Source organism: Leptodactylus fuscus, chromosome 1, assembly GCF_031893055.1.
Source record: "Leptodactylus fuscus isolate aLepFus1 chromosome 1, aLepFus1.hap2, whole genome shotgun sequence".
Lineage (NCBI taxonomy): Eukaryota > Metazoa > Chordata > Amphibia > Anura > Leptodactylidae > Leptodactylus > Leptodactylus fuscus.
Window position 1 is genome coordinate 47,460,298 of NC_134265.1, and position 25,352 is coordinate 47,485,649.

The window sequence follows — 25,352 nt, forward strand, 5'->3', positions numbered from 1 at the left end:
AGTTTCTTACTATATAACACATAGATTGGTACTTACTCAGGTGGACATAGCTCTGTATTACAGGCTCGCTGGTTTTCTGGTGGCTTACTGTCCAAGTCACAGTAGTTATTCTGCACGACTGAGTTGTCATCCAGTCTTTTACACACAACCTCTTGCTTTTGGATACCTAGGAAAACAATTATAAGCCAATTGAAACCTCATGCAAAAATGATGTGACTATATAGAGCAGAACAGTTTACATAATCCGAGTAGTACATGTTCTGCAAAGTTTACAATGTACAAACACTTATTCCTCCCATTACACTGTGAAGTGCTGTGTACTGGCACATTAGCAGTACCTCTTCATCCACTTGGCACTGCCATTTCATCACATCCTGACACTCTGTTGCCTCTTACATTAAGGACTTACAGCTAGAAGCCAGCAAATTCCATTGGGGCGGAGAGGAGGATGGCACTTAAGGGACATGCTTAATATCCTCAGAGTCAGTGCTGTTTTTTGAGAAGAACATAGCTTCAGAAAGGTCCAACACTCCTAGGACCAAAACGTAGTTCTTGGAATAAATTCACATCAGTTCTTTTTCACCATTTTGTAGTGCTGCCTCTTTTTGATTTTTAGAAGAATATGGCCATGTTTTTCTAATCCTTAAAGTAATTTACGGTAAACTTATAGTTCACAGCTACCATGTCTTATTAAGGAGATGTTGCTCTAATTTGCTCTAACGCCACCTTTAGGAAGGTAGTTCCCTATAGATCAATGCCTGGTTACACTGAAATCTAGAAACATAATCCGGGAATAAAGACAAGCCAGAATAATTCTACTAGATTTTTGAAAAAACATGCATTGATGTAGAGGGAACTACCTTCCAAAAGGTGGTGCTACAGCAATTTCCCTTTTCCACCAATGATGTCTTATTTGTATATTCTTATCCTATAGTCTACAGTACACAACTTTACGACATAAAGAGGTTTATAGTCCCCAGGTGTTTTTTTCATACGGATGACATCAATATCCAATCATTGTGGGTTCAACTAATAGACACTGAGCTGCAGCACCCTTGACGCCACCACTGGACATGGCTGCAGCCCTGCACCTATTATTTGAATAGGGGAACAGCTGCCTTTGTCCCATCCTATGCAGCAATTCACGATTCCTGGACACTGTTAAATCAGGTGATAGATACAGGGTGCACCAAATGGAAATTGATGACCTATTCTATAGAAAAAAAAAAAAAAAAACACCTCGGGGCCAGAAAATGCCTTTAAGATTACGGTTTACATTTTTTAGTAAATGCCGAGCACGTTACATACACAGGATAAAAGTCTGGCGTTTCTCAAAACTAAAAAACTTCCTACTACATCAAGTTCAGATGTATCCAGGCAGCTGATATGCACCGTAAGGGTTCCTGTATTAACCCAAATAATAGCAACTCCAAAAAAGCCACAATTTTTGACCCCTAAGAGTCACTATTTATTTATTTATTTTTTTAAACAACCCCTTCATTGTATAGTTTGGCAAAGTGACTACTAGAGAGCTCTCCAGTGTAAAGGTCTGACCAAATCACTTCCCGTATTTCAGTTTTCCATGACTGGGAAAATGTTTGCGATATTTAGCGTTTTTGTAAATCCAAAGCATCTTTTTTTACCTACTGCCACAGTGCCGGACACTCCGCTATCATGTAATTCAATTGACAAGTCTTTAATGGTGGATCTACAGCGCACATAAATATACATAAATATCACATAAAAAATGCAAACCTATACACAGACACTTCCCTTGAGCGCCAGCTGGAAAGCGGAGTACATTTTCTCTTTTGTTAACTCCTAGCTATAGGCAAGTCTACCTTCTCCTAATTATATCCCTGTAATCAAATTAGGGAATAGATCCTTCCCATGCTAAATAAAAGATGATACGTCACTGTGGGAAAGTGCCACCTCCCAGGCGCACCAAAGCTTCCCCCACAGTTCCAGTCGTCAATGATTCTAAAGCACTGTCGCTTCTCGTTTCGCACCTCCAATATTAAGACCATTTACTGCATCACGCTTGCCAAAATCAGGCTGTTGAATGAGGCAATATATAAAAACACCCATCACAGCATCAACATCAAAGACACACAAGGTCCTCAGAATCATGAGCCGTGTGTGAATCCCAGGGTTGATACTGAAGGGGTTGTCTGGTTTGTGAAACTAATTTTTAGCTTATTACAGAATTCTGAATAAATTGATGGGGCTGCGTTCGGTATCCTTATCTTGCTCTGGAGGATCTGGCAACTTTACGTATTGCATAAAAAGCAGTGGTAACAATGTAATTCCTCGTTTCTCCAGTAGTAGAGCTGCAGGGAAATTGAACACTTGCTTCTATGTTCTCATACAGCTGATTGCTGGGGATCCAAATAATTCAATGTCCTTTGACATGTAGTTCATCATGACCACAACATCTATAAAAAGGTCACACAACTACCACTTCTCTACACCTATTGGTATAACGACACCAAATTTCTACACCTATTGGTATAACTCCACCAAGAATCTTCAGCAATTTGCAGCAGACGGTGCTGTGGATTCACCCCTACATTGATGAAAGTGTCAAAAATCTGTAAGATAATATCCACTTGCCTTATACTGTAATCCTCTACCTTCACAAATACCCAAAATATGCCATGAGTGAATTCAACCTAATACAGTCCTATGAAAAAGTTTGGGCACCCCTATTAATCTTAATCATTTTTAGTTCTAAATATTTTGGTATTTGCAACAGCCATTTCAGTTTGATATATCTAATAACTGATGGACACAGTAATATTTCAGGATTGAAATGAGGTTTATTGTACTAACAGAAAATGTGCAATATGCATTAAACCAAAATTTGACCGGTGCAAAAATATGGGCACCTCAACAGAAAAGTGACATTAATATTTAGTAGATCCTCCTTTTGCAAAGATAACAGCCTCTGTTGCAAACACCAAAATATTTAGAACTAAAAATGATTAAGATTAATAGGGGTGCCCAAACTTTTTCATAGGACTGTATCATATAAGGTTTTATCATGTCATCCTTGTCATATTCACTAATGTAACAACATCATAACATAACATACAAAGTAAAAAGTATAAAAGGAACAAAAACATCCCTATCTTATTCTTCAGTTATGATAGACTCTCAGGTTACGGTTTTCATTGAAAACATAAGCGATGTACTGTATGTCTTAAAATGTTCTTCTGATGTTCTTCTAATATCCAATATAACATTGCAGTTGGTTAAAGATGGTCATATATAAGATTTGGTCTGCACTGGAAAAAATTTAAGTATATCCCCAGCATTGAAACTTGGCTACCCACGACAATGCTCCATTTTTGGTTCTGTGTTAGTGTCATGAATCCCTCTTCAAACTAATAGAAATGAGCGAACAGTAAAATGTTCGAGGTTCGATATTCGTTTCGAGTAGCCCCTCAATATTCGACTACTCGAATCGAATATCAACCCTATTATAGTCTATGGGGGGAAAATGCTCGTTTCAGGGGTAGGCAACGTTCGATCAAATTATACTTACCAAGTCCACGAGTGAGGGTTGGGCTGGATCCTCCGAGCAGTCTTCTCCGTGTAGCGTCCCCGCAGCATCTTCTGGCTCTGAATTCACTCTGCCAGGCATCGGGCCTGGGCAGAGCCGACTGCGCATGTCCGCACTACAAGCGGGCATGCGCAGTCGGCTCTGCCCAGGCCCGATGCCTGGCAGAGTGAATTCAGAGCCGGAAGACGCTGCGGAGAAGCTGCAAGGAGAAGACTTCTAAAGGTAGGAGAAGAACCAGCGTTGATTGGCCGACTGTATAGCATTCAGCCAATCAATGCTGGTTCTGCATCGAACTTTTCCATTCGAATAGCGACTGGTACTCGATCGAGTACGAGTATTTCAAATACCGTAGTATTCGATCGAATACCTACTCGATCGAATACTACTTGCTCATCTCTACAAACTATAGTTCTCTGGCTCTTGCAAAACTCCTAGCATGCCAACCAAGGACAATATCTGCATGGCGCTTGTATATTCTCCACATGTTTATGGGTACACTGGTTTCCTCCCAAACTCCAAGGACATACTTATAGCAAAATTAGAGCCCTACTTTGGACAGTGAACGATGACAATACCTGTAAAGCATTGCAGAATATGTTGTTGTTATACAAGTACGATAAATAAAGATGGCGTCCAGCTGGTAGCGTATGCAGGATTTTGTCATTTCACAAGGTTGGAGACGGCAGCACTAGACCATACACATAAACCTATAAAGCACAACCAATTCACCAACAAAAACTTGTCTTCTTAAGTCACTGACCTTAGGACTTAGAATGTCTGAAAGCAAAATCTCCCCTCAAGTACTGCAAAAACATTGTTAAAAGCATTGATTCAAGGTCCCAGAGGAACAATTACAAGCAGTTGCAAAAAACACAGAACTTTCAATGCCTAAGATTTATGACTTATAATAAAAGTGTGTCCCTCCAAAGACAAAGCCGGCAGTGATTAGGTGACACTGTCTCGGGCATGGAATTATTGGTGTTCCTCAGGATCTGCTCTCACTTTTCAGGACTACAAATCTACGACTACAAAGCATTGGACACAACGTTAACAATACATAATGAACAGACATTGGTATAAGATTACACTTCATAAGAAGAACGCCAGAACCTGGTGAACTGTGCATCAATAAACCCATAACAAGCTGGTTAACCCAGACATTCCTTCTGACAGCCTCATCACATCATGGGATGTTCATCCTTCTGCCAGTACCTTTGTCTTCTCAGTGGAAAAAAACAGATTTATATTCGAGGAATCTTTTTCAAGATACTAATTTATGAACGCAATTTTCATTAAACGAGAGTTTATGAGCAGCACAATGTGTCTGAAGTTTCTGGACACCATCTTCAGCTTTTTCCCATTGTGCTACTGAAGAGCAAATGGAAAAGTCGATAATGAATTTCATAGCCGTGCATCTCAGCTTCTCAAAAATGAGTAACAACCAGATGCTCAAAATAGGATCTCAAACCGAGAGTAGATCTACAACTGAAGAAATGCTTTGTCAGCTTAAAGGGATTCTACCATTAAAAAAACTTTTTTCTGTGGCTAACACGTCGGAATAGCCTTTAGAAAGGCTATTCGTCTCCTACCTTTAGATGGGATCTTCGCCGCGCCGTTCCTTAATGGTATTTAAATTAGTTCTCTGGCAGCGATGGTGGCGGGCCCCAGCACTGAAAATGCGATGAGGGCGTCCCCAACGCTGCCCGAGAACAGGATCCTGTGCCACTTCTGTCTTCTGCTGGATCCTCCCCTTCTTTCTTCAGAAGCATCACCTCTGTCGGCTCTTACACTAGTAGAGCCGAACTGCGCATGCTCGCAATTGCGGGCTCGGAACTATGGCCGCGCATGCGCAGTCAGCTCTACTAGTGTACGAGCCGACAGAAGTGACGCTGCTGAAGAAATGAGGGGAGGATCCAGCAGAAGACAGAGGCGGCGCAGGATCCTGTTCTCGGGCAGCGGTGGGAACGCCCTCATCACATTTTCAGGGCTGGGGCCCGCCCCCATCGCTGCCAGAGAACTAATTTAAATACCGGTAAAAAACGGTATTACTAAGGAACGGCGTGGCGGAGATCCCATCTAAAGGTAGGAGACGAATAGCCTTTCTAAAGGCTATTCCGACGTGTTAGCCACAGAAAAAAGTTTTTTAATCCCTTTAAAGGGGTATTCCAGGTACAATCTAGGATATGGAAAAAGTGACTGGTGGAGGTCCTGTAGAGAGGTGATGGTTAAACTCTTTACCCCTCATTCACATCTGCGTTTGGTAATCTGTTTGGGGAGTCCGCATGGGGACCCCGCCCCCCCCAAACGGAATACCCAGCACATTGATAAGCGGTGTGTGCAGTGAAAGCACACGGAGCCCATAGACTGTAATGGGGTCCGTGTGCTCTCCGCGTGTTGCCCACATGAATTAGTAGATCACAAAGTACTTTTCCATCCGGATATTCCGTGCAGACACCGGGTGGTAAGCACACGGACACCATTATAGTCTATGGGATCCGTGTGCTTTCGCTGCACAAACCCCTTGCCAATGCGTTTGGTATTCCGTTTGGGAGAGGGGTCCCCATATCCAGTTACCGAATTGTGTCGTTGGTACGGTATCTTAGAATTTAGGGCCTAAAACCAGCCCTGCACAGTGGAAACGTTGCAATTTCCAAAACCATTGTGGTGTTGAAAATCTCAGGATGTCAATTATATCTACGGAAATGCTGACGGTTTCCCTATAGGTATAATGGAAGCAGAAAGTCTGCAGAGGACACCTCTACAGCTTTGTTGCTTTGGCCCGCCATGGGGAGCCTTAGTGTAAGATCAATGGATGAAAAATCAACCAGAAGAAAAAAATCATCTGCTGACTCTTCTGTAAAACTCTGTATGAACATGCCCTTAGTTTGCCAATCTTAGGTACAGTAGATGACTGTAGTTGAATATATACAGTGTCCCTGCCCAAGACAGATCAGCAACCCAGAGGCTGGATCCCAGGCCAATGTTCAATTGATAACCTATATTAAGGATAGGCCTACATCGTCTAAAATAAGAGCTTTGTTGTCCATAGCAAGCCATTATTGCGCTGCTTTTGCTCCTGATAAATGAAAGCAGCGCTGCGATTGGTTGCTATTGACAAAGAGCTTCTCTTGTCGACACTTTTTCCTAAATCTGCCCCGTGTCTTACGCTGTAAATACAAGAGCTGAACATCTGCTGCTGACATGACAACTTGCTTATGTATGCAATTGTACAGAAATTGAATAAATGGCCAAGTTTGGCTTTAATTTCACATGATGAAAGCACGTCACGCTGGGCCTGTTAAAGCAGAGTGCTATCAGATGGTGTGAATAGGCTGCAAGCGCTTACCGCCTGTAGTCACTCCAGCTGGATATCTGTGCTAAAGCTGCACTATATGAATGACAACGGCAGTGTATATATGTATGGGGATATATATGGACCCATTCATATTATTCCTTCTATTAGCCCAGCACTATGTATAACCAATGACCAGAAACTTATGCAAATGTGGCGACATTAATTTACAATTTTACTGTGAAACTGTCAAATTATACAAAATATCCTGTGCACAGCAAATGTTTTTCCAATTATTTTCATTGGATGTCTTCTGTGATAAAATATCACATACAGCAGTTTCACCAATTGCAAAAGTTTGGATTAACTCTGCAATGGTCAGACCTACTCAGCGACTGACAGCTATCTGTACGCCTATTTATACAGAAAGGAGGTCAGTCACTGAGTAGGGCCGCCCGCTGGACGCCTAAGCACAAAAAAAGCAAAGATATCAATGGATAACTGACAGGTTGTACTGAATCTTTTCCCAAAAAAATATATAAACTATACCATTCAGTTCAGATCTTCCTGCTTTATAACAGATGGAACAGCATGTTCAACATGATCCCTTTAAGTTAAGCTGGCCATAAGTATTAGATGATTGTTGGCCGAACCCACAAGTCAGGTCCTCCCAATTCTCCTCTGATGTTGGGGAGATAAGGATCAGGCAGTCACATGCTTTTTTTATTCCTGTAGAGATAAGCTTGACCTCTTCTCTCTGCATATATTAAGCAGAATAGGGGACGGAGCCCCCAAATGCTAGTGTGAACCTAGCATAACAATGTTGCAATAAAATAACTTTTTTTCTATACAGCTAGTTTTATCTCATCAACATCAGATCTCTGAACAGGACTTTGACCATGACGGTACCCAAAATACAAATGCGAGATAAAGCTCCAAGACAGCAAGGATTGCTGGGAGATTTCATCACTGAAGCCTGCAAAATTGTTAGAAGGGTTTTCTGGGAGTCTGATATTGACGACCAAGTAAAGGCCATTAACATCAAATTGGTGGAGGGGAAGGATGACATCCGGCACCCTACCAATTTCCTAGCTGAACGGGCAGAACTGTGTCCTGTTCATGATATACCAGGCACACCTCCATCCATTTTCTAGTGGCTGTGTCTGGTAATGCAGTTCATTACAGCTTAGCCCCACTAAAGTGAATATTAGAGAACTAAAACATAAACTTCCCCAAGTGCAGACGTAAAACTGAAGCCAGAGGACAATAACCTGTGTTATTAGTAATAAAATACCAGGGCACTGATAACAGAAGCCCGTCACCTATTGTCCAAAACCATTCACAGATACCTGAGGATCACAGCATAAAGAGTCAAAACAAGCATAGTGCAAATACGTATAGAACTAGGCTCAGATCTGTAATACCCCAAACAGTCGCTTCCTCTTAAGAAAAAGCATTATCCGTCTCGGTATTTTGCCAAAGGTCATGGAAACTAAACAAACAAGGAATTCCAAAAGACTAGTGAGCTTTTAGGAAAACGTCACAAACGTGGCAGAGGCTTAAGTGCTCGCCGCTCATGTCACAGATTACATGTATTCCAGAAGACATACAATCCATGTACCAACTAATGTACCAAACATTAGTTAAGGGCGTGTTCACATCTGTGTCCTTCTGTGCCTTCTTCTAGTCCATCACAGGACCAGAAGAATGGAAAAACAGTCTGTCTAAGGGAAAACAACAGATCCTGGGAGATCGGATTGACTATAATGGGGTCTGGTGGGTGTCCTTTATGTTTCCTGTTGAAAAAGTTAAGCTTGTAAAACTTTTTCGTCTGGGATTTGTAAAGGATTCTGAGCCCGAAACTCAAAGCTGAGCTTTTTCTTTTTTCATTTTCAGGAAATCAGAGAATAAAAATATTCCTGTTCACATCAAGATAAAAGCTGTTCCAATAGGGAGATCCAAATATGTGACCATTACACTACATATAGTCTATATTAGGAGGGCACACCTATGGTCTAAGGGCCACATTACAAGATTGTAACACCTCCAAAGGCTGCAATTTAACTTGAAAGGGATTTTTAGGCAAATTATATTGATGGGGGTTAGACATCCGGCACCTCCACTGATCAGCTGATGTTGATAGCCCTGTACTGTTAATACAAGGTGTTGCCATTCCAGTGCAGGCCACATAATGCCCCCACAATGGTGCCCCTAAACTGCTTACATGCATCTTCCAAAATCTGCATTGATATCTATGATCAGCATAGAGGATACTGTAAAGAATACCTTTAATTCTGTAAAATAGAGTCTGTATAGGAAGGTGGAAGAAACAAGGGATCAAACAATATATCATTCAGAATTAATGGGATTCCAGGGACTTAGGTATTGAAGGTTGGTGCTGCTTCTTTATCACATGCCAGTGATGTTATACTCATCTGTCACATGGCCTATTTGCAATTCATTCCCTATCATATGAATGGGACTGAACTGCATTATCATGGAAGGCACTATAATGTACAGCACAGTGAAGAGGTCTAGGCACTTGTCCAAATGCTGAGACCTCTTCAAATAACTGACTGATGGATGTTCCAAGTGCTACACCGACCAGGTCTATTCTAAGGATAGGTTATCAGTATCGTCCAACATACACCAGAAACGGACAGCCTTCTTTTTGAGAAAGACATAGTGACTGCTGGTCCAGATTCTGACATCTTACCTCCAGCACAGGTGGCTGAACACTCGGACCAAGGAAGATGATGCCAAGAAAATCCAACTTCATTATCTCCGCTGCCTGTACGAGTGATGGGGACATTAAATTTGTATCGTATTCCCATGTTCTGTTCTTGAAGTAGAATCTGAAAAAAATTAAAAAGATTCACAAGATGTATAAGAAAGAAACAAACGTTGAGTTCTCTAATGTCTAGATAAGTTACTATCTCCTCCCGAAGCAGCTTTTCTTAATCCACTATGTACAGTAACTTTTACAACCATTTACTCTTATCATTCTGCGTGTGCTTTGCTTCGTCTTAGCAAATTAAATTACCAAGTTAAGCAATTCTTTAGAAAGCCAAAAGAATATCTCCAATGTGCAAGTCAGTGAAATTTCCTGCTTCACTGAAGGAGTAAGAGTAAAGTTTACTGACCATATAAGGCCAGTTGTACAACTCCAAACATTAGCCTGAAAGTATTTGTAGTGTTCTCTATGGTAACAGAGCAATTGCAGGCAAAAAGAAGAACCTACATATTTCAGAGATTCCCTAATACAATATTAGAAACTTGACGCTAGCAAATATCAGCATGGCCTGCTCTCAGGGGTACATCATCCATGAGGCGACCTGTGGTGACAACTTCAGATGGCGCCTCCTGACATAAACTATGGGGGAAGGCATTATTCCATTAGGTAGTGGCCATTAATGTACTTACCTATTCCCTCTCCAGTCCAGCCCACCTTCAGTTGATGCTGCATGTTACGTCCAGGCACTCTTCAGCGTTGGGTACAGTATGCCCTGGAGGTGAAAGCAATGGCCAGGCTGGACTGGAGTGTGGATGGGTGAGTAAATTATCAGCTGCTACCTAATACATAACAGCCTAACATATCACTGTATGGGGAAGAGGGGGTAGGGGGCCATGTACTGTATGGGGGCTCAAAAAAGGGGGATATAAAAGAGTATTTTTTGATCTACAAATGGGGATGACACTATCACGCTACCAAAAAGATGACCAGATCAGGTATATTTGGGGTAAGGGGGACACCTCTCTATAGTTTGCCACAGGCAGCATAGAGGCTAGGCTCACCCTTACCTGCTCTATCTCCACCATGAGTGACGAAACACTTCAAGACATGCAGAGAATATGTTTGGTTTTCTTTCATCAAAAATTTTCTACTCTAGCCACGTATCTAAACACACCAGTCAAGCATTGACTTTCATAGAATCCTCATTCACAAAGTCTTTTTTACCATCACAATGAGACTTTCCGTGGTTGGACCTAAGGCCTCTAGTGATTCTGGATCATCAGCTGGACGTTTGTAATGAAATGCAGTTCCGGCGACGTCAAATTTCCTTGGCCAGTCTATTGTCCATGCGCCATTTATAAAATAGTCATCGGAGTCAGATTTCAGTGCTAGAGCGAAAAGCAAAATGTTAGTCAACTGTATACAGGAATAAGTGAGAAGAGATAGAGAAGATATGTGCAAAGGTTTCCATAGCCTTAAGTAAAAGAGCTTATACCATATCAACATATAGTACTGTTCTGAAACAAACTATACATGAAATTAAACCTGGCTAAATCTCACCAATATAGTTCTTTGACATAGCAACTTCTTTAATTTCGATATGAACAGAACCTCGTGGAATTTGAACGACTTCCATGTAGCCTGGGAAGCGAAATGTAGCTGGTTACTACTAGAAAGTGAAGCTTATAACACCAACAGTAAACATCTCCTTCAACAATGACATACTTGAAGGTCTACAACACATTCTAAGAAGACCATCAACTCCTAAAAGTACTTTGCAAAGAGTGAAAGAAGAGAGTATATCTCTCTAGAAATAAGACTATCATTAGAGGTGGTCCGAAACCCAGGCAACAAGCTGTAAGCACTTAGGGTATGTTCACATGGCGGAAATTGGTTTCTACCATGCAAACTTCCGCGTGGCTGGCCGCGATGAGATGCTGATGCAATGCATTGACATTCCGTCATGGCATCCCGCTCCTGATTAGGACCAAATTAATGGGACTAAAGAGGAGTGTGTCTTGAGCTGTGGACGCTGCATCTGAATCAGCCATGGAATCCAAGGCAAGATAGGGTGGTGGGATTCCATGTCCTCTCAATTGAGCTATACTTTGTGGGGGATCAATATGTACAATGCTGCTTCATTCACGTTCCATGGCAGTACACAGTACTACTTATCAGCCATCTCATAAGGGTTAGATGGAATGGAAGTGTTCACAGTGGACCACCACTCCATTCAAAAGATGGGATACAGGATCTCCATTGTTGTGATCAGTTGAGGGTTTACTATTGGGTCCAACCTCTGGATAGGTTTTCATTATAGAAATAATCCCTTCAACCTATAACCACTGTATCCTGTACATTTAATTCTACTGACCAAACCATCATGGAATTTCAAGTACTGCCAAAGAGAACCTCCAATAGATATTTATAGATAAAAAAAAGACTTAGGGGAGTGATCCAAGTCCCCTTTTTTTGCCTCCTAGAGATAATAAACGTGTAAATATATAACATATTGTAAACTTTATATTCAACTCTTCATTTGGCCAGGAATCCAGTGGAGAGTTTCTGCTTGGGTGCCTGGTCTTCTGCCTGCATGTGAGTGTGTCAGCCAATCATAGACTGAGTGGCCAGCCTTCATTTGAACAGATCATCACTACTCTGATTGGCTTGACCAATGGATTGACCACTGATTGGCTGTATCTGTCACAGGTGGGCCAAAGGTCAAGAGCACTGGGGATACCAACGGAGAATCTCAATTGGGTCTCAGACCCAACAGAGAGTCCATCTAGTTCAATGTATTACATTATGCAATCCAAGGAGGCAAAACCAGACACCCGTTTTATTCATTTAACCTTTCCTGACTCCAAATATGGCAAGTGATATAAGTCCTTCAATGAAAAATCCATGGATGGTATTACAGGTACTCACCTCCTCTAGGCAATGAATCATTGAAGAAGCCCTCTATTGCTTCACAGGTGCTTCCATCTCCACCACATACACGACATCTATCTTCTTTGGCATCAGATCCCAAAATGTTGTCACAGCCAACATGCTACATAAGAGGGATTCAATCCATGGAAAGGTCATTTTCATTGCATAAATCACATTAAACATTCTAAGATCTATCATGAATCATGAGTTGAATTGATTGTTGGAATAAAATTCCAATGTATGGGCATTCCCTTATTAACCCTCTGTACCTTGTTGTATCTTACTGACACATTGTAGTAAACCAGGGCCTTTTACTCACATTTATTATTGCACCTTTTGACAGTATGATAAATTTTGGTGCCTTGTAACAAATGGACAGAGATTGTATAATATTTGTGAAGGGGTTTTAATGCTCTTTGATATGTCCATGTGATTCTGAATCATCTAGAACCAGTCACCTTGCACTCTCCATTGATGCAGATATCCAGGGAGTCAGCGTTGCAGCGCGTTCCATCTATAACAGCGGGGGCCCGTTCAGTGTAAAAGTTATAGCCTTCAGCCAAACAGTTTAATGCACAAGATTTAACACCACCTGCAAAATGGACACAGACATTAATATTTTATATGCGGCCTGCTACATGTCAAGCTGCAGAGAAGCGATCACACGCCGCATGTAACATTTAATATACTTAAGCCAAGGCTATAATAGTCTTTTCTAATAACTTTTCTCCACCTTAAATAGTTGCACATTGGACTATTAGTATGATCGATGTTATATTCTGCTTTTACGCACACTTTATAACTTATGTCAATAAAATATAAGTCCGCACCTTCCCCAAGGACTCTATAAACAAGGAAAAGTCAGAATTATTAATATGATTTCAGTAATAAGTACAATTCCACCTATCCCATGAACAGATGTGAAGACTGCTAGGACTCTGCTCAGTATAATATAGGCGAGAATTTATCAGAAGGGGAATTTTTGTCACTTTGGCTGTATTCTCAGTTGGTGTCATTTGCCACAAATCTATTAAATACTGCATGATTTTTGATAAAGTTGGGACATCTGTAAGTTTAAGGGTCCATTCACACGGAGGAAAATGGTGAGGAATTTGGTGTGGAATTTCAGCGTGGAAAAAAAAGCCTCCCATTGACTTCCACACCAAATTCTTTACCATTTTCCTGAGAGGTTACTTCATTACTTCGGTCATGTGCATGAGGCCTTCTGGGGGTTTCTGGCACCATTATCAGGATAGGTCATCACTATCTGATCTCCAGGCACTGGAAGCTGCTGAAATGGATGAGGAACACACACAGCCTGATACCAGTCCACTGCACCGGCTTCTGCCTGCCGTAACAGTTGATCAGTGCAAAGTTCGGGTGTTGGACCCCTGCAGATCAGTTACTGATGACTACACGAAGTCATGTATATGAAAAATCCATTTGGGGTCAGAAAACCCCTTTAGGCTAAGGCTCCACGGGACATCCTGCAGCAATAAAGCACTGCGGGAAAAACCATGGTGGCAATGCATCGCAGTTCTTCCCGCAGTGCTTTAGAGAAAGTTCACAGAGTTTTCCTCTGCGGACTTTATTTTACATTTATATCTATGGAGAAACCTCCGGCGTTTCCATAGATATAATTTACATGCTGCGATTTCCAAAAATGCTTCAGTTTTTGAAATTGCGGCATGTCCACACGGCAGTTTGTATCGCAAAGTGGGAATAGAATTCACTTGAATCCCATCCACTTTGCCTGTACAGTAAAATGCTGCAATTTTCCCAAAATTGTCGCGTTTCCGGCCTGTGGGGCCACGGCCTTAGGTTAAAGCCCCGGGTAGTGAGTTACAGCCAAAAAGCGCTGCAGAAAAAACGTGGCGGAAAGTCACAGAAAGTCTGTAGAGAACAACAACGTTTCCATAGGTATAATTGACATATTGCAACTTACAAAAATGTAATAGTAGAAGACAGGAATTTCAGATTTTTTTTAAATAAATTATATATATATATATATATATATATATATATATATATATATATATATATATATATATACACTCACCGGCCACTTTATTAGGTACACCATGCTAGTAGCGGGTTGGACCCCCTTTTGCCTTCAGAACTGCCTCATTTCTTCGTGGCATAGATACAACAAGGTGCTGGAAGCATTCCTCAGAGATTTTGGTCCATATTGACATGATGGCATCACACAGTTGCCGCAGATTTGTCGGCTGCACATCCATGATGCGAATCTCCCGTTCCACCACATCCTAAAGATGCTCTATTGGATTGAGATCTGGTGACTGTGGAGGCCATTGGAGTACAGTGAACTCATTGTCATGTTCAAGAAACCAGTCTGAGATGATTCCAGCTTTATGACATGGCGCATTATCCTGCTGAAAGTAGCCATTAGATGTTGGGTACATTGTGGTCATAAAGGGATGGACATGGTCAGCAACAATACTCAGGTAGGCTTTGGCATTGCAACGATGCTCAATTGGTACCAAGGGGCCCAAAGAGTGCCAAGAAAATATTCCCCACACCATGACACCACCACCACCAGCCTGAACCGTTGATACAAGGCAGGATGGATCCATGCTTTCATGTTGTTGACGCCAAATTCTGACCCTGCCATCCGAATGTCGCAGCAGAAATCGAGACTCATCAGACCAGGCAACGTTTTTCCAATCTTCAATTGTCCAATTTCGATGAGCTTGTGCAAATTGTAGCCTCAGTTTCCTGTTCTTAGATGAAAGGAGTGGCACCCGGTGTGGTCTTCTGCTGCTGTAGCCCATCTGCCTCAAAGTTCGACATACTGTGCGTTCAGAGATGCTCTTCTGGCTACCTTGGTTGTAACGGGTGGCTATTTGAGTCACTGTTGCCTTTCTATCAGCTCGAACCAGTCTGGCCATTCTCCTCTGACCTCTGGCATCAACAACGCATTTCCGCCCACAGAACTGCCGCTCACTGGATGTTTTTTCTTTTTCGGACCATTCTCTGTAAACCCTAGAGATGGTTGTGCGTGAAAATCCCAGTAGATCAGCAGTTTCTGAAATACTCAGACCAGCCCTTCTGGCACCAACAACCATGCCACGTTCAAAGGCACTCAAATCACCTTTCTTCCCCATACTGATGCTCGGTTTGAACGGCAGGAGATTGTCTTGACCATGTCTACATGCCTAAATGCACTGAGTTGCCGCCATGTGATTGGCTGATTAGAAATTAAGTGTTAACGAGCAGTTGGACAGGTGTACCTAATAAAGTGGCCGGTGAGTGTATATATATATATATATATATATATATATATATATATATATATATATATAAAAATTGATTGAAATAATAAGTAATTTTTTAATGATGCATTCCCTTAAGGCCCCACATTGTACATAAGAGCTGTGTAACAGTACAAGAAAAATACAGTATGTTAATTTTAGCTGAGGAATAGTGAGCATTTTCACTATGGATTTAATAGGGGGAGGGAAAAAGCAAAGAAAGGGAGCCTTCACACGGAGTAAATGCGCGTGTATTTTTGCAAAATCCATGCGTAAAAATACACGTGTAAAAATAAGACTCCCATTGACTTCAATGACATTTTACAGGTGTATTTTTACACGTGTAAAAAATATCATATCTCCCAAAAAAAACAAAACATTTTTGCTGCATTTTTTTCTGCAGCGTTTTTTTAGCTGTCCTTTGCTACTTAGAGCAAAAAAGTTTGTTTTCTTCCACCGACAGCGTCACACTTGTACACAAATGAATCTCGTATTGAAGTTCAACCCCATTTCCTAATAAGGACTTGAAATGCAATACCAGACTTTACCTGCGGACAGGTGTGGTGCTCTCACTGGAAGAAATCAAAACTGAGAATTTTTGCTCCACATATTCATCTTTCATGCTCCTTTATAGGACAGACTTCAGAAATTACAAAAATAATTGTAAGTCTATTTGGCCATGTACAATCATTATAAGATCATCGAGTTTTTATTGACTTTCCAGCCTCACTTTATTGCATTTTGTAATCTGCTTCTCATCAGTCATGCAGCAACAAAAACCTGTAAAACTTTAATCTTGCCATAAAAGCAAAAGCAGAATCCCTCTCAGAAATACCAGTATACTGGAGTCACTACGAAGCATCAATGCTCAGCTTCTACTAGAAGATTTGGGGTACATAGGTTGTTGCACAGAGGTAGTCTGTTTTTGGTCTTTACAAATACACCAAGGACACATCCACTTGAAAATGCTGTGGCATTTCCAGCCATTTGGAAACAGAAAATTTCTAACAGATTAATCGGCTACATATTTATTGCAAATTTTCCCCATCTTGTTCAATGCTCTTGTTCAAACTGTGCAAAAAAAAACAACTTTTGTAGAATTTGCGACAGGCTACCTGTTTAAAATGAAAAAAAAGTGAATCTACCAATCTGCCCCTCCTGATATTTCCATGTTCCCTAGTAGTTTTTGTTTCCCGGGATCCTGAGATGGTGTGTCATGTTGATACAACCGCTGAAGCCATCACAGGCCAACAGAGGACCATGAAAATATCACCAGGGGAGCACCAAGAGATTGGTAGGGGAGCATTAAGGCTGGGGCCCTACGTTGTGGAAACGCTGCTTTTTTTGTTGCAGATTTTGTTGCGTTTTTTAGAGCCAAAGCCAAGAATGGCTATAGAGGGAATGGGAAATATAAAGGAAGTTCTTATACTTCTCCCTTCTGCTCAGTCCACTGCTGGCTTTGGCTCAAAAAACTGCAACAAAATCTGCAACAAAAAAAAGCTGCGTTTCTGCAGTCTGGGGCTTTAGCCTAAAGCCTTTTTTGTCCACAAATGGAAAATCTAATTGTTTAATTTGGTGCAGATTTATGAATTTCATCAAATTTCCTGCTGAAAATTTTTGCAGCAAATCTGGCAAAAAACCGCTGGATTCTACAGTACAAGCAAAGTGAATGAGATTTTGGTTAGTCTTATGCACACACTGCAGAAAAAAAGGTTACGGATAAAAAGGCAAAAAAAAGAAGAGAAAAATGCAGCAAAAATTCAATGGAAAATTCATTTTTCATACATAATTTTTTAGCTGTGTTTCACTATATAGGGCCTTAGCCATAAACAGATTTTTTTTTTTATCAAAAGACCATGTATCTTCACCGAAAACCTTCTAGGGTAATACCGAGAATGTACTAGTCATAAAATTGTCTGAAGCTTGACTAGGCAGTAGCCCAGTAAATGATGGCAGCAAACAGGATAATATATAAATAATCCTAATGTTGTCTTCCCATTACCCCATAAGTTACTATATGTGAGCAGATATACTACCGTATCTTATCTTATATACGGGAAATATTCTGCCAGGAATGCTAAGAATCCGTCTAAGCAGAAGATCTTCAAAAGGTAAAACGGACAAAAAAATAAAAAAAAAAACTGGATGTGCGAAAACCATAAAGATGTTCAAACAATTATTCATGGAACTCAGAAAGACAAGCGACTGACCTAAGATACGTTGGAGATGATTTATTAAGACTAGGTGTAGTATGCTACTCTTAATATTAGGCCACACAGGAGATGCACCAAGATTACTAAGTGTGCAGGCTCTCTATAATGTTGGTGATAAAATCTGGGGGCCGGTATGTATTTCAGCCATTATTTGCTCCAGTTTTCTGACTTATATAATCTTATATTTCTTGGTCTGTGTAGTCTCACTCATCTACGTCATTCCCACTTTTAAAAAGTCACTATATAAAAAAAAAATACCTTTATATTACCATGTTAATAATACCATTTTAGGTCTATCCTCATCTACTACCATCACCTTAAATTTACATTATATTGCTTTTTTTTGCCTTTTTTTTTGTTTTAATGGCATAAATCCAAACAAACCAAGACAAGCCTGAAGTCAAAAAGAAATGTACCAATAATTCATTCCAGTTTAGTTACGACCATTTCACCATGAAAAAAGCCTATTAAAAAACACATCAAGATTGTCCCCATTGGCCATCACAGGGATCGACCCTAAAGCTATTAAAGCAAATCCTTCTACATCTCCTAATGTATTCAGGTAAATTCTGTATTCCTAGGTGTACGAGCAAGAAATATGGATGATATCATTTCATGGATTTATTCTACCACTTGCAATAATCTGGGATCACCCTTGGTCCTCACCACAATGTAAGCCCTATTGGAATCTTTTAATTTTTTTCTCTTCAGTCACAGCATGTACCTGACTCCAGGCTCGGTGACAAAACCTCTATTTCTAAGTCAGTGATTAAATGTTCCTCCTCACTCACAAATCCCTAACCCTACGGTGACCTGATCTGTCCTTTTTTGGCCATCTGTTTCACCTCATGTCACCTCATTCTCCAGTACGCCAGACACTGTAAGTCAATCAGTATGTTTTATAAAGACAGTATGCGTGACCTCAACCCACTAGACAAAGAATGTCACTTATGTAAACGTTATGGCTATAGTATTAATACTGAAGAATTCCAGCCTCCTACTTAAACACACTATCCCAAAAGAACTGGAGACATCGACCTACCGAGAAGATAAATGCAAGCTATTGTTTCAGAAGTCCACATTAAACTAGCAATGGAGTGGTTGTCAGAAGACCGGGACCTCTGCTACGTCCTTGGAGATAGTCCCCCTCAGAAACAGACCCAAGCTTTAGAGAATAAGAACTCCATTTCCCATGGTACCATTGTTGTGAGGGAGTTTATACTGGGCAAGCATTGCATAAATTGGCCTCCGAATCCTACAAGTACCACTCCACTACTTTGCAAATGGCCGCACCAAAATATTTAGGGTCGTGTACAAATTGTAGTGGAAAACTGGACTGACAACTAGTGTTATGTTTATTTTGGAACTTGGCTCACCATGACTCAATACTGTCAATGAAGCATGACATCACACCTTTATAGATGGCTTCAACCTTCTAATAGCCTCAAGATCTGATAACCTACCACTTATTTCACAATATATTAAGGAATACCATGGGACCAGGTGACTGAGAAATGGTGATATTTCTCTTTAGCAGGTTTTCCTAAGGCTGGTCTTACACGGCCGTAATGTAAGTCCGCAAATGGTCATAGACTCCGCAGACGTCTGTGATCTGCCGCACTCGCCCATAGAGTTCTATGGGCGAGTCCATGCAGTGCCACAATTCATGGCCATTACGGACATGTTGTATAAATTGCGGACCATGGTTGCGGACACATTATAGGGTTGAAAACCCTCAATTGCAGACACATTATAGTCAATGCGGCCTCTTACACCACCGGATAGTTTATCCGTGGTGTGGCCGGGCTGCAACCATGGTCTGCAATTTATACAACATGTCCGTAATGGCCGTGAATTACGGCAATGCATGGACTCGCCCATAGAACTCTATGGACGAGTGCGGCAGATCACGGACGTCTGTGGAGTCTATGTATGGTCAACTTGCGGACCGTACATTCAATACAGTCGTGTGAGACCAGCCTAAGTTTATTAGATTGCCTACCAATAAGATACAGAAGTTTCCTCTGTGGACTTTCTGCTTCCATTATAAAGGGAGACCGCCAGTATTTCCATAGGTATAAATCGACATGCTGCCCGTATTTTTCTGCAATGTGCAGTCTGTAGTGACTGTAAAACACGCTGGCCAAACCAAGCTGTTTATGCCATGTGGCATCCCCGCCTCAAATGGAATTTCCCATTCTATCATATAGACAAGCACCCTGGCAATTTGGCAAAGCACATGAGTCAATTCAACCAGTGAGAGTTATACATTTGTCTGAGCATACAATAAAATCTCAGATGATCTAACGTGTTAGAATCCATTACGCAAAACTCTCAAACAAATTTTGATTTTCTGGCAACATGTGTGACATTGACAATAATATATTGTAATATACGTTATTTGTGGATTTTAGCTCCTCTTTGTAAAACCCTGAAATCCACTTTCTGCTGCTTCTGTATTCTTTGCCATCTCTCTCATTGCTCCTCAATGGAGTACGGGTGTACGGACTCTAATAAAGAAGGAAATTTGAGTCTGGGAGGTCTCTCTAAACAGATATATCTTGGCCACTATGAAACGCAGAACAGTGGTTTTGGTGTCATATTAAAGAAGAAATAGTCAGGATTGGCGGTATTATATGTACCCTGCAACTGTTCACAATCCTGTGTTTTTAACTAATTATATCTCTGATATAATATACAAATAAAACTGCAATGAGAGCCTCATCTTTCAGATGACATCAAAAGCACTGTTCTGTGTTTTATAATGGCCAAGATATAATTGCTTAAGGCCGGGGTCCGACGTGGCACAAACGCCGTCAGAAATGCCATGGCAAAAAGCACGGCATAATACAGTCCCTGCAAAGTAGCTGGGAATCTAGCAAATTCCATCCACAAATTGCAGAAAAATACCCACATCGGAAATAGTGCGATTTCCAAAATCTCCACGTTTTTGGAAATCGAAACACATCAATCATACTTAAGGAAATGCTGGTGGTTTCCCTATAGGTATAATGGAAGGAAAACTCTGCGGACTTTCTGTGAAAAGCACTACAGGAAAAACTGTGATATGTTTCTGCCATGGTTTTCCTGCAGCGCTTTTTCACTGTGGCCCGCTACATGGGGCCTAGTCTTAAGTGATCCCCCAGACTCAGTTATTTGTCTTACAATTGGTATCAGAAAATCAAAAGTTGTTTCAAAGTTTGGGTCACTTTTTAAGGTATGACATGGTTTTCACCCATATATGAGGAAATACCAATTATAAAATTCCCTATCTGACGCCAACATGTCATGTCTAGAGATGAGCGAGTAGTGTTCGATCGAGTACGTGTTCGATCGAATACTACGGTATTCGAAATACTCGTACTCGATCGAACACTACTAGCTGTTCGAAGTATAATGTTCGATGCAGAACCAGCGTTGATTGGCAGAATGCTATACATTCTGCCAATCAACGCTGGTTCTTCTCTTACCTTTAGAAGTCTTCTCCGTGCAGCGTCCCTGCGGCGTCTTCCAGCTGGAATTCACTCTGCCTAGGCATCCGGCCTAGGCAGAGCGGACTACGCATGCGCGGGCATGCCTTCGCATGCGCAGTCGGCTCTGCTCAGGCGTCAGGCTGGGCAGAGCCGACCGCGCATGCGCAGTCAGCTCTGCCTAGGCCCCGATGCCTAGGCGGAGTGAATTCCAGCTGTAAGACGCCGCGGGGGCACTGCACCGGGAGAAGACTTCAAGGGGAATCCAGCCCAACCGTCACTCGTGGACTTGGTAAGTATAATTTTATCGAATTTTGCGTACCCCTGAAATGAGCATTTCCCCCCATAGACTATAATGGGGTTCGAAATCCGTTCGAACAGTCGTACAGTGTGCGGCTGTTCGAATCGGATTTCGAACCTCGGACATTTTAGAGTTCACTCATCTCTAGTCACGTCATATCATGTCAAAAAACAGAAGTCTAATGTATAACATAATCTGATTTATAAGACTATTGTGTTGCAATTTAGAATAAAAAGTGAAAATTAATGGAAAAATATTAAGAATAAAAAAAAAACCCTTTTAAAATGAAGAGTTTGTCATATTTCACAGAAGCGAGCACAGCGTGTGCTTCATGTGCACTTTAATGTGTGTCCTTCAAATGATTAAGTGGATGGAAAAGCACATTAAAAACATGACCTAATTTTCCTTTATATAAAGGATCTGGGATGCTGCACAGTAAAATGTTACACAATTCAGACCAGTTCAGTTTACAGTTCTTCTTCTCCTCAAGCAGACAGCGCTGTGTCTGTGTAATAGCAAAAGAAGGGATTATGGGTGGAATCTTAAATCATTATCGTCTGCTTCTATGGCAGACATGTGGTTTACAGTCCTGCCCTTAGTTATGTACGAGACAGAAGAATATGTTCACCTCACATATATCTCTTGCTCTTCTTCAGGCTGAATAACAGCTTTGGCTAGCCTCCATAGGTATTCATTATACCAGATCTAATGATATTACCCAACCACCTCATTGCAAATTACCAGAGATGACATACTGAATCTGAATATACGTATATCTGTCTAGATCTGATTAAAGTGGTTCTCCAACATCAACAACCTATGTCCATATAGGATGCTACAAATGGAGTCACCTGCTGGGGAGAACCTTCCACTCACCAGAGCAGAGGGCAGCCAAGAAAGAATAAGCTCTGCCATTTATGTGTCCACCTTTACTATATGTGAGTCTGGTTTAGGACAAATTTAATACATAATCATGACATGCTAGTAAAATCCTTCATAGTCTCCAAAGACGTCAGAACCACAGAATGGTCACAAATGGACACATAGTATAAAGATCTTCCGGCAGAGTATCACAGAATCATGTCCATTTTTTGTCAAAGCTGGTCATCTTGCACCACATATCTTGGGATATGTTGAGAAAAGTAAGGAATATGGGATAAAGGAAGATCTTTTGGATTACGCTCAAAAGGGGATCAATGTTTTCAGATAACCCCTTTAATTTTGCCACTCAAGAAGGGAACGGACAGTTTAACTTGCGTTGAACATATAAACTTGCATCAGTCTTACATCATGTCAATAGCAACTAGTCTGTATAACGTTATGCCAGCTCACCTGTACTGGTACTAGACATCCTACTCTTGACTATGGGCAAAGGCCAAGTGCTCATGTTTTTTAAGGACACCTCCCTCAGCTCTTCTTGCCTATACAATAGGGTCCATTTGGTTCTTCTAGTCTTCAAAGGTGGCTGTTCTTCTGTTACTAAACCATTGGCCACATCTCTGCTCATCATGAACTCTGCCTGACTACCACGGATAACCAGACTCAGCATACCTTAACCAATTGATCTACAGTCTGCCTATATCTCCTGTTTGCCACCTTGGTGTCACATCCTGGTGTCCACTTTTCAACTTCATGCCAGTCCTTGCTAACAAGGACAACTGAGAAGGTGGCAACCTGGAATTTTTCTGTAGGAAAGTCCAAACTGCATTATGTGGGTTACGGTGAAGAACTCACAACCCATGGCCACAAAACTGATGGCGGATAAGAGCAAAGGAAGATACACAGAATATACATCATGGCTTTCTCTATCTAGAACATCTTTAATTGAAATACCTATCTTTACATCTTCTAGTTGCATCTTTTCAGAGTACACATTTCATGTGTCCCTCCAGTTCATAAAATAGAGGATGATGGTATTAGTTACTATTGGTTCCAGGGTTTTGAAATAAGCAGCCATGAGGAATAGTTTTACCACTTGCTGGATGTAATGGAGGAAAGACACAAAGATATAAGGATAGATCTAAAGCAGCAAGACTCTACCCATGAGAAGTGATGAGCAGTAACACCAAAAACAAGGAACAGTGATGAAGAAATGATCCTCGGCCACCATGACACCTTACCTCCAGTGTAGGGTTTCCAGTTGTAATATTTCCCTCGGAAAGGCATATTATCGAAGTCTGCACATTGCTTTTCTCTGAAGTCACGTGACCCTGATGGACAAGGCTATGGAGGAGAGAAAAAAACAACTAAATGTAAGTTCTAGTAAAGGTATGTGACATGTATTGTAATATACATAAGGTAGTACGTTATATACAGTATTTTATAAGTAATTGTGCATATACATAAAGAAATATTCTCATTGCAAGAAGAAAGGTTTTAAATATAGAGTTAAAGGGGATATATCCCCTCTTATACATTTATGGCATAGCCACAAAATATGCCATAAATACATCATTAATGTAAGTTCCACCTTCACTGCCTTAATGGAGAGCTGACCAGGTTCTTTGTGTAACTAGAGACTAGGAGTCGGCTGCGGACAAGTGCAGCTACCTCTTCCATTGCAATGTATAGAGAATGTGGCCATTAGCATTGGCAGTAATCTGATGGTTAGTTATGGATTCCATGCTGTGTAAACTTGCCTTCAAAGGCAGACCCATTAAACTAGACAAGGCTGAGGCCCAGGTTCCCATTGTACCATCTGTCCCCAGTACAGTTGGTTAGTGTCAGATTGCTCATGAGAATGGGCATCCTCTATACCACCATGTGAATGGAGTGGAAGTCACATAGACATGCTTCCGTCCCATATATCTTAATGGGACTGTCGACAAGAAAGTACAACACACAGCCATCACTGGTTGTCCAATAGAGTTGGATGGAGCTGCTACACACCTGTACAACTGCTGCTCCATGCAGAAAGAGACACGAGGGATTCCTGTTCTTAGGGACCTAGAGGGTGTACCACCAAACTGATCCCACGCTTACCACCCATCCTGTGTTTCAGATAGGCATGTTACCCTGTATAACTATACAGTAGTAAAGCATTGTACAGTTGGCATGCAGATTTCATTGTATCTTGTGTAATGTTGGAAAGGCAAAAATAATCGAGGTTGTATAAACAGATTTAAGTGTTACACCAGTTCCTCAACAGCTTTAATCTCTAATGCATGTCAAGGATCCCATAGCAATTAATCCATCAGGTATCTCCTTATAAACACACATAAAAAACAGATGAAGAATCTCCAATGTAAACAGAGCTGCGGAGAAGCAGTCACAGTCCTGCAGCACCAGCTGTTCCAGGGTTTCTGCTGAGATGTACCATTAGCCTCCTGCTAAGGGAATTATCCAATTGCTGTGCAACATAATGAAGTCCATCAACTACCAGTATAAATAATTTTATGAGGAATGCAGAAGAGAAGAGTTCATGTTTAACATATGCCCTAAACCATTACAGACCGAACATCCAAAGCAGCGAGCGCTGATGAGGAGCGACGTCTATAGGCTCGGGATAGCAATGTCCACCTGGGCTCTGTCATGGTGTACCTTTTATTGTTGGCAAGAGTAATGCTGCTGTGCT

At 41.2% G+C, this 25,352-nt stretch overlaps 1 protein-coding gene across 2 annotated transcripts in view; it reads right to left on the minus strand.

Moving 5' to 3' along the window:
- ADAMTS6 (ADAM metallopeptidase with thrombospondin type 1 motif 6) overlaps window positions 1-25,352 on the minus strand; it is a 190,285-nt gene that overhangs the window by 20,156 nt on the left and 144,777 nt on the right. For both annotated transcript variants that reach the window (XM_075269810.1, XM_075269809.1), the window contains exons 15-21: window positions 23,899-24,001; window positions 12,981-13,114; window positions 12,520-12,643; window positions 11,152-11,232; window positions 10,816-10,979; window positions 9,574-9,712; window positions 37-166 (exon numbers count right to left, since the gene is read on the minus strand). In XM_075269810.1, coding sequence (XP_075125911.1) covers window positions 37-166; window positions 9,574-9,712; window positions 10,816-10,979; window positions 11,152-11,232; window positions 12,520-12,643; window positions 12,981-13,114; window positions 23,899-24,001 — 875 coding nt within the window. The remainder of the gene's footprint in view (window positions 1-36; window positions 167-9,573; window positions 9,713-10,815; window positions 10,980-11,151; window positions 11,233-12,519; window positions 12,644-12,980; window positions 13,115-23,898; window positions 24,002-25,352) is intronic.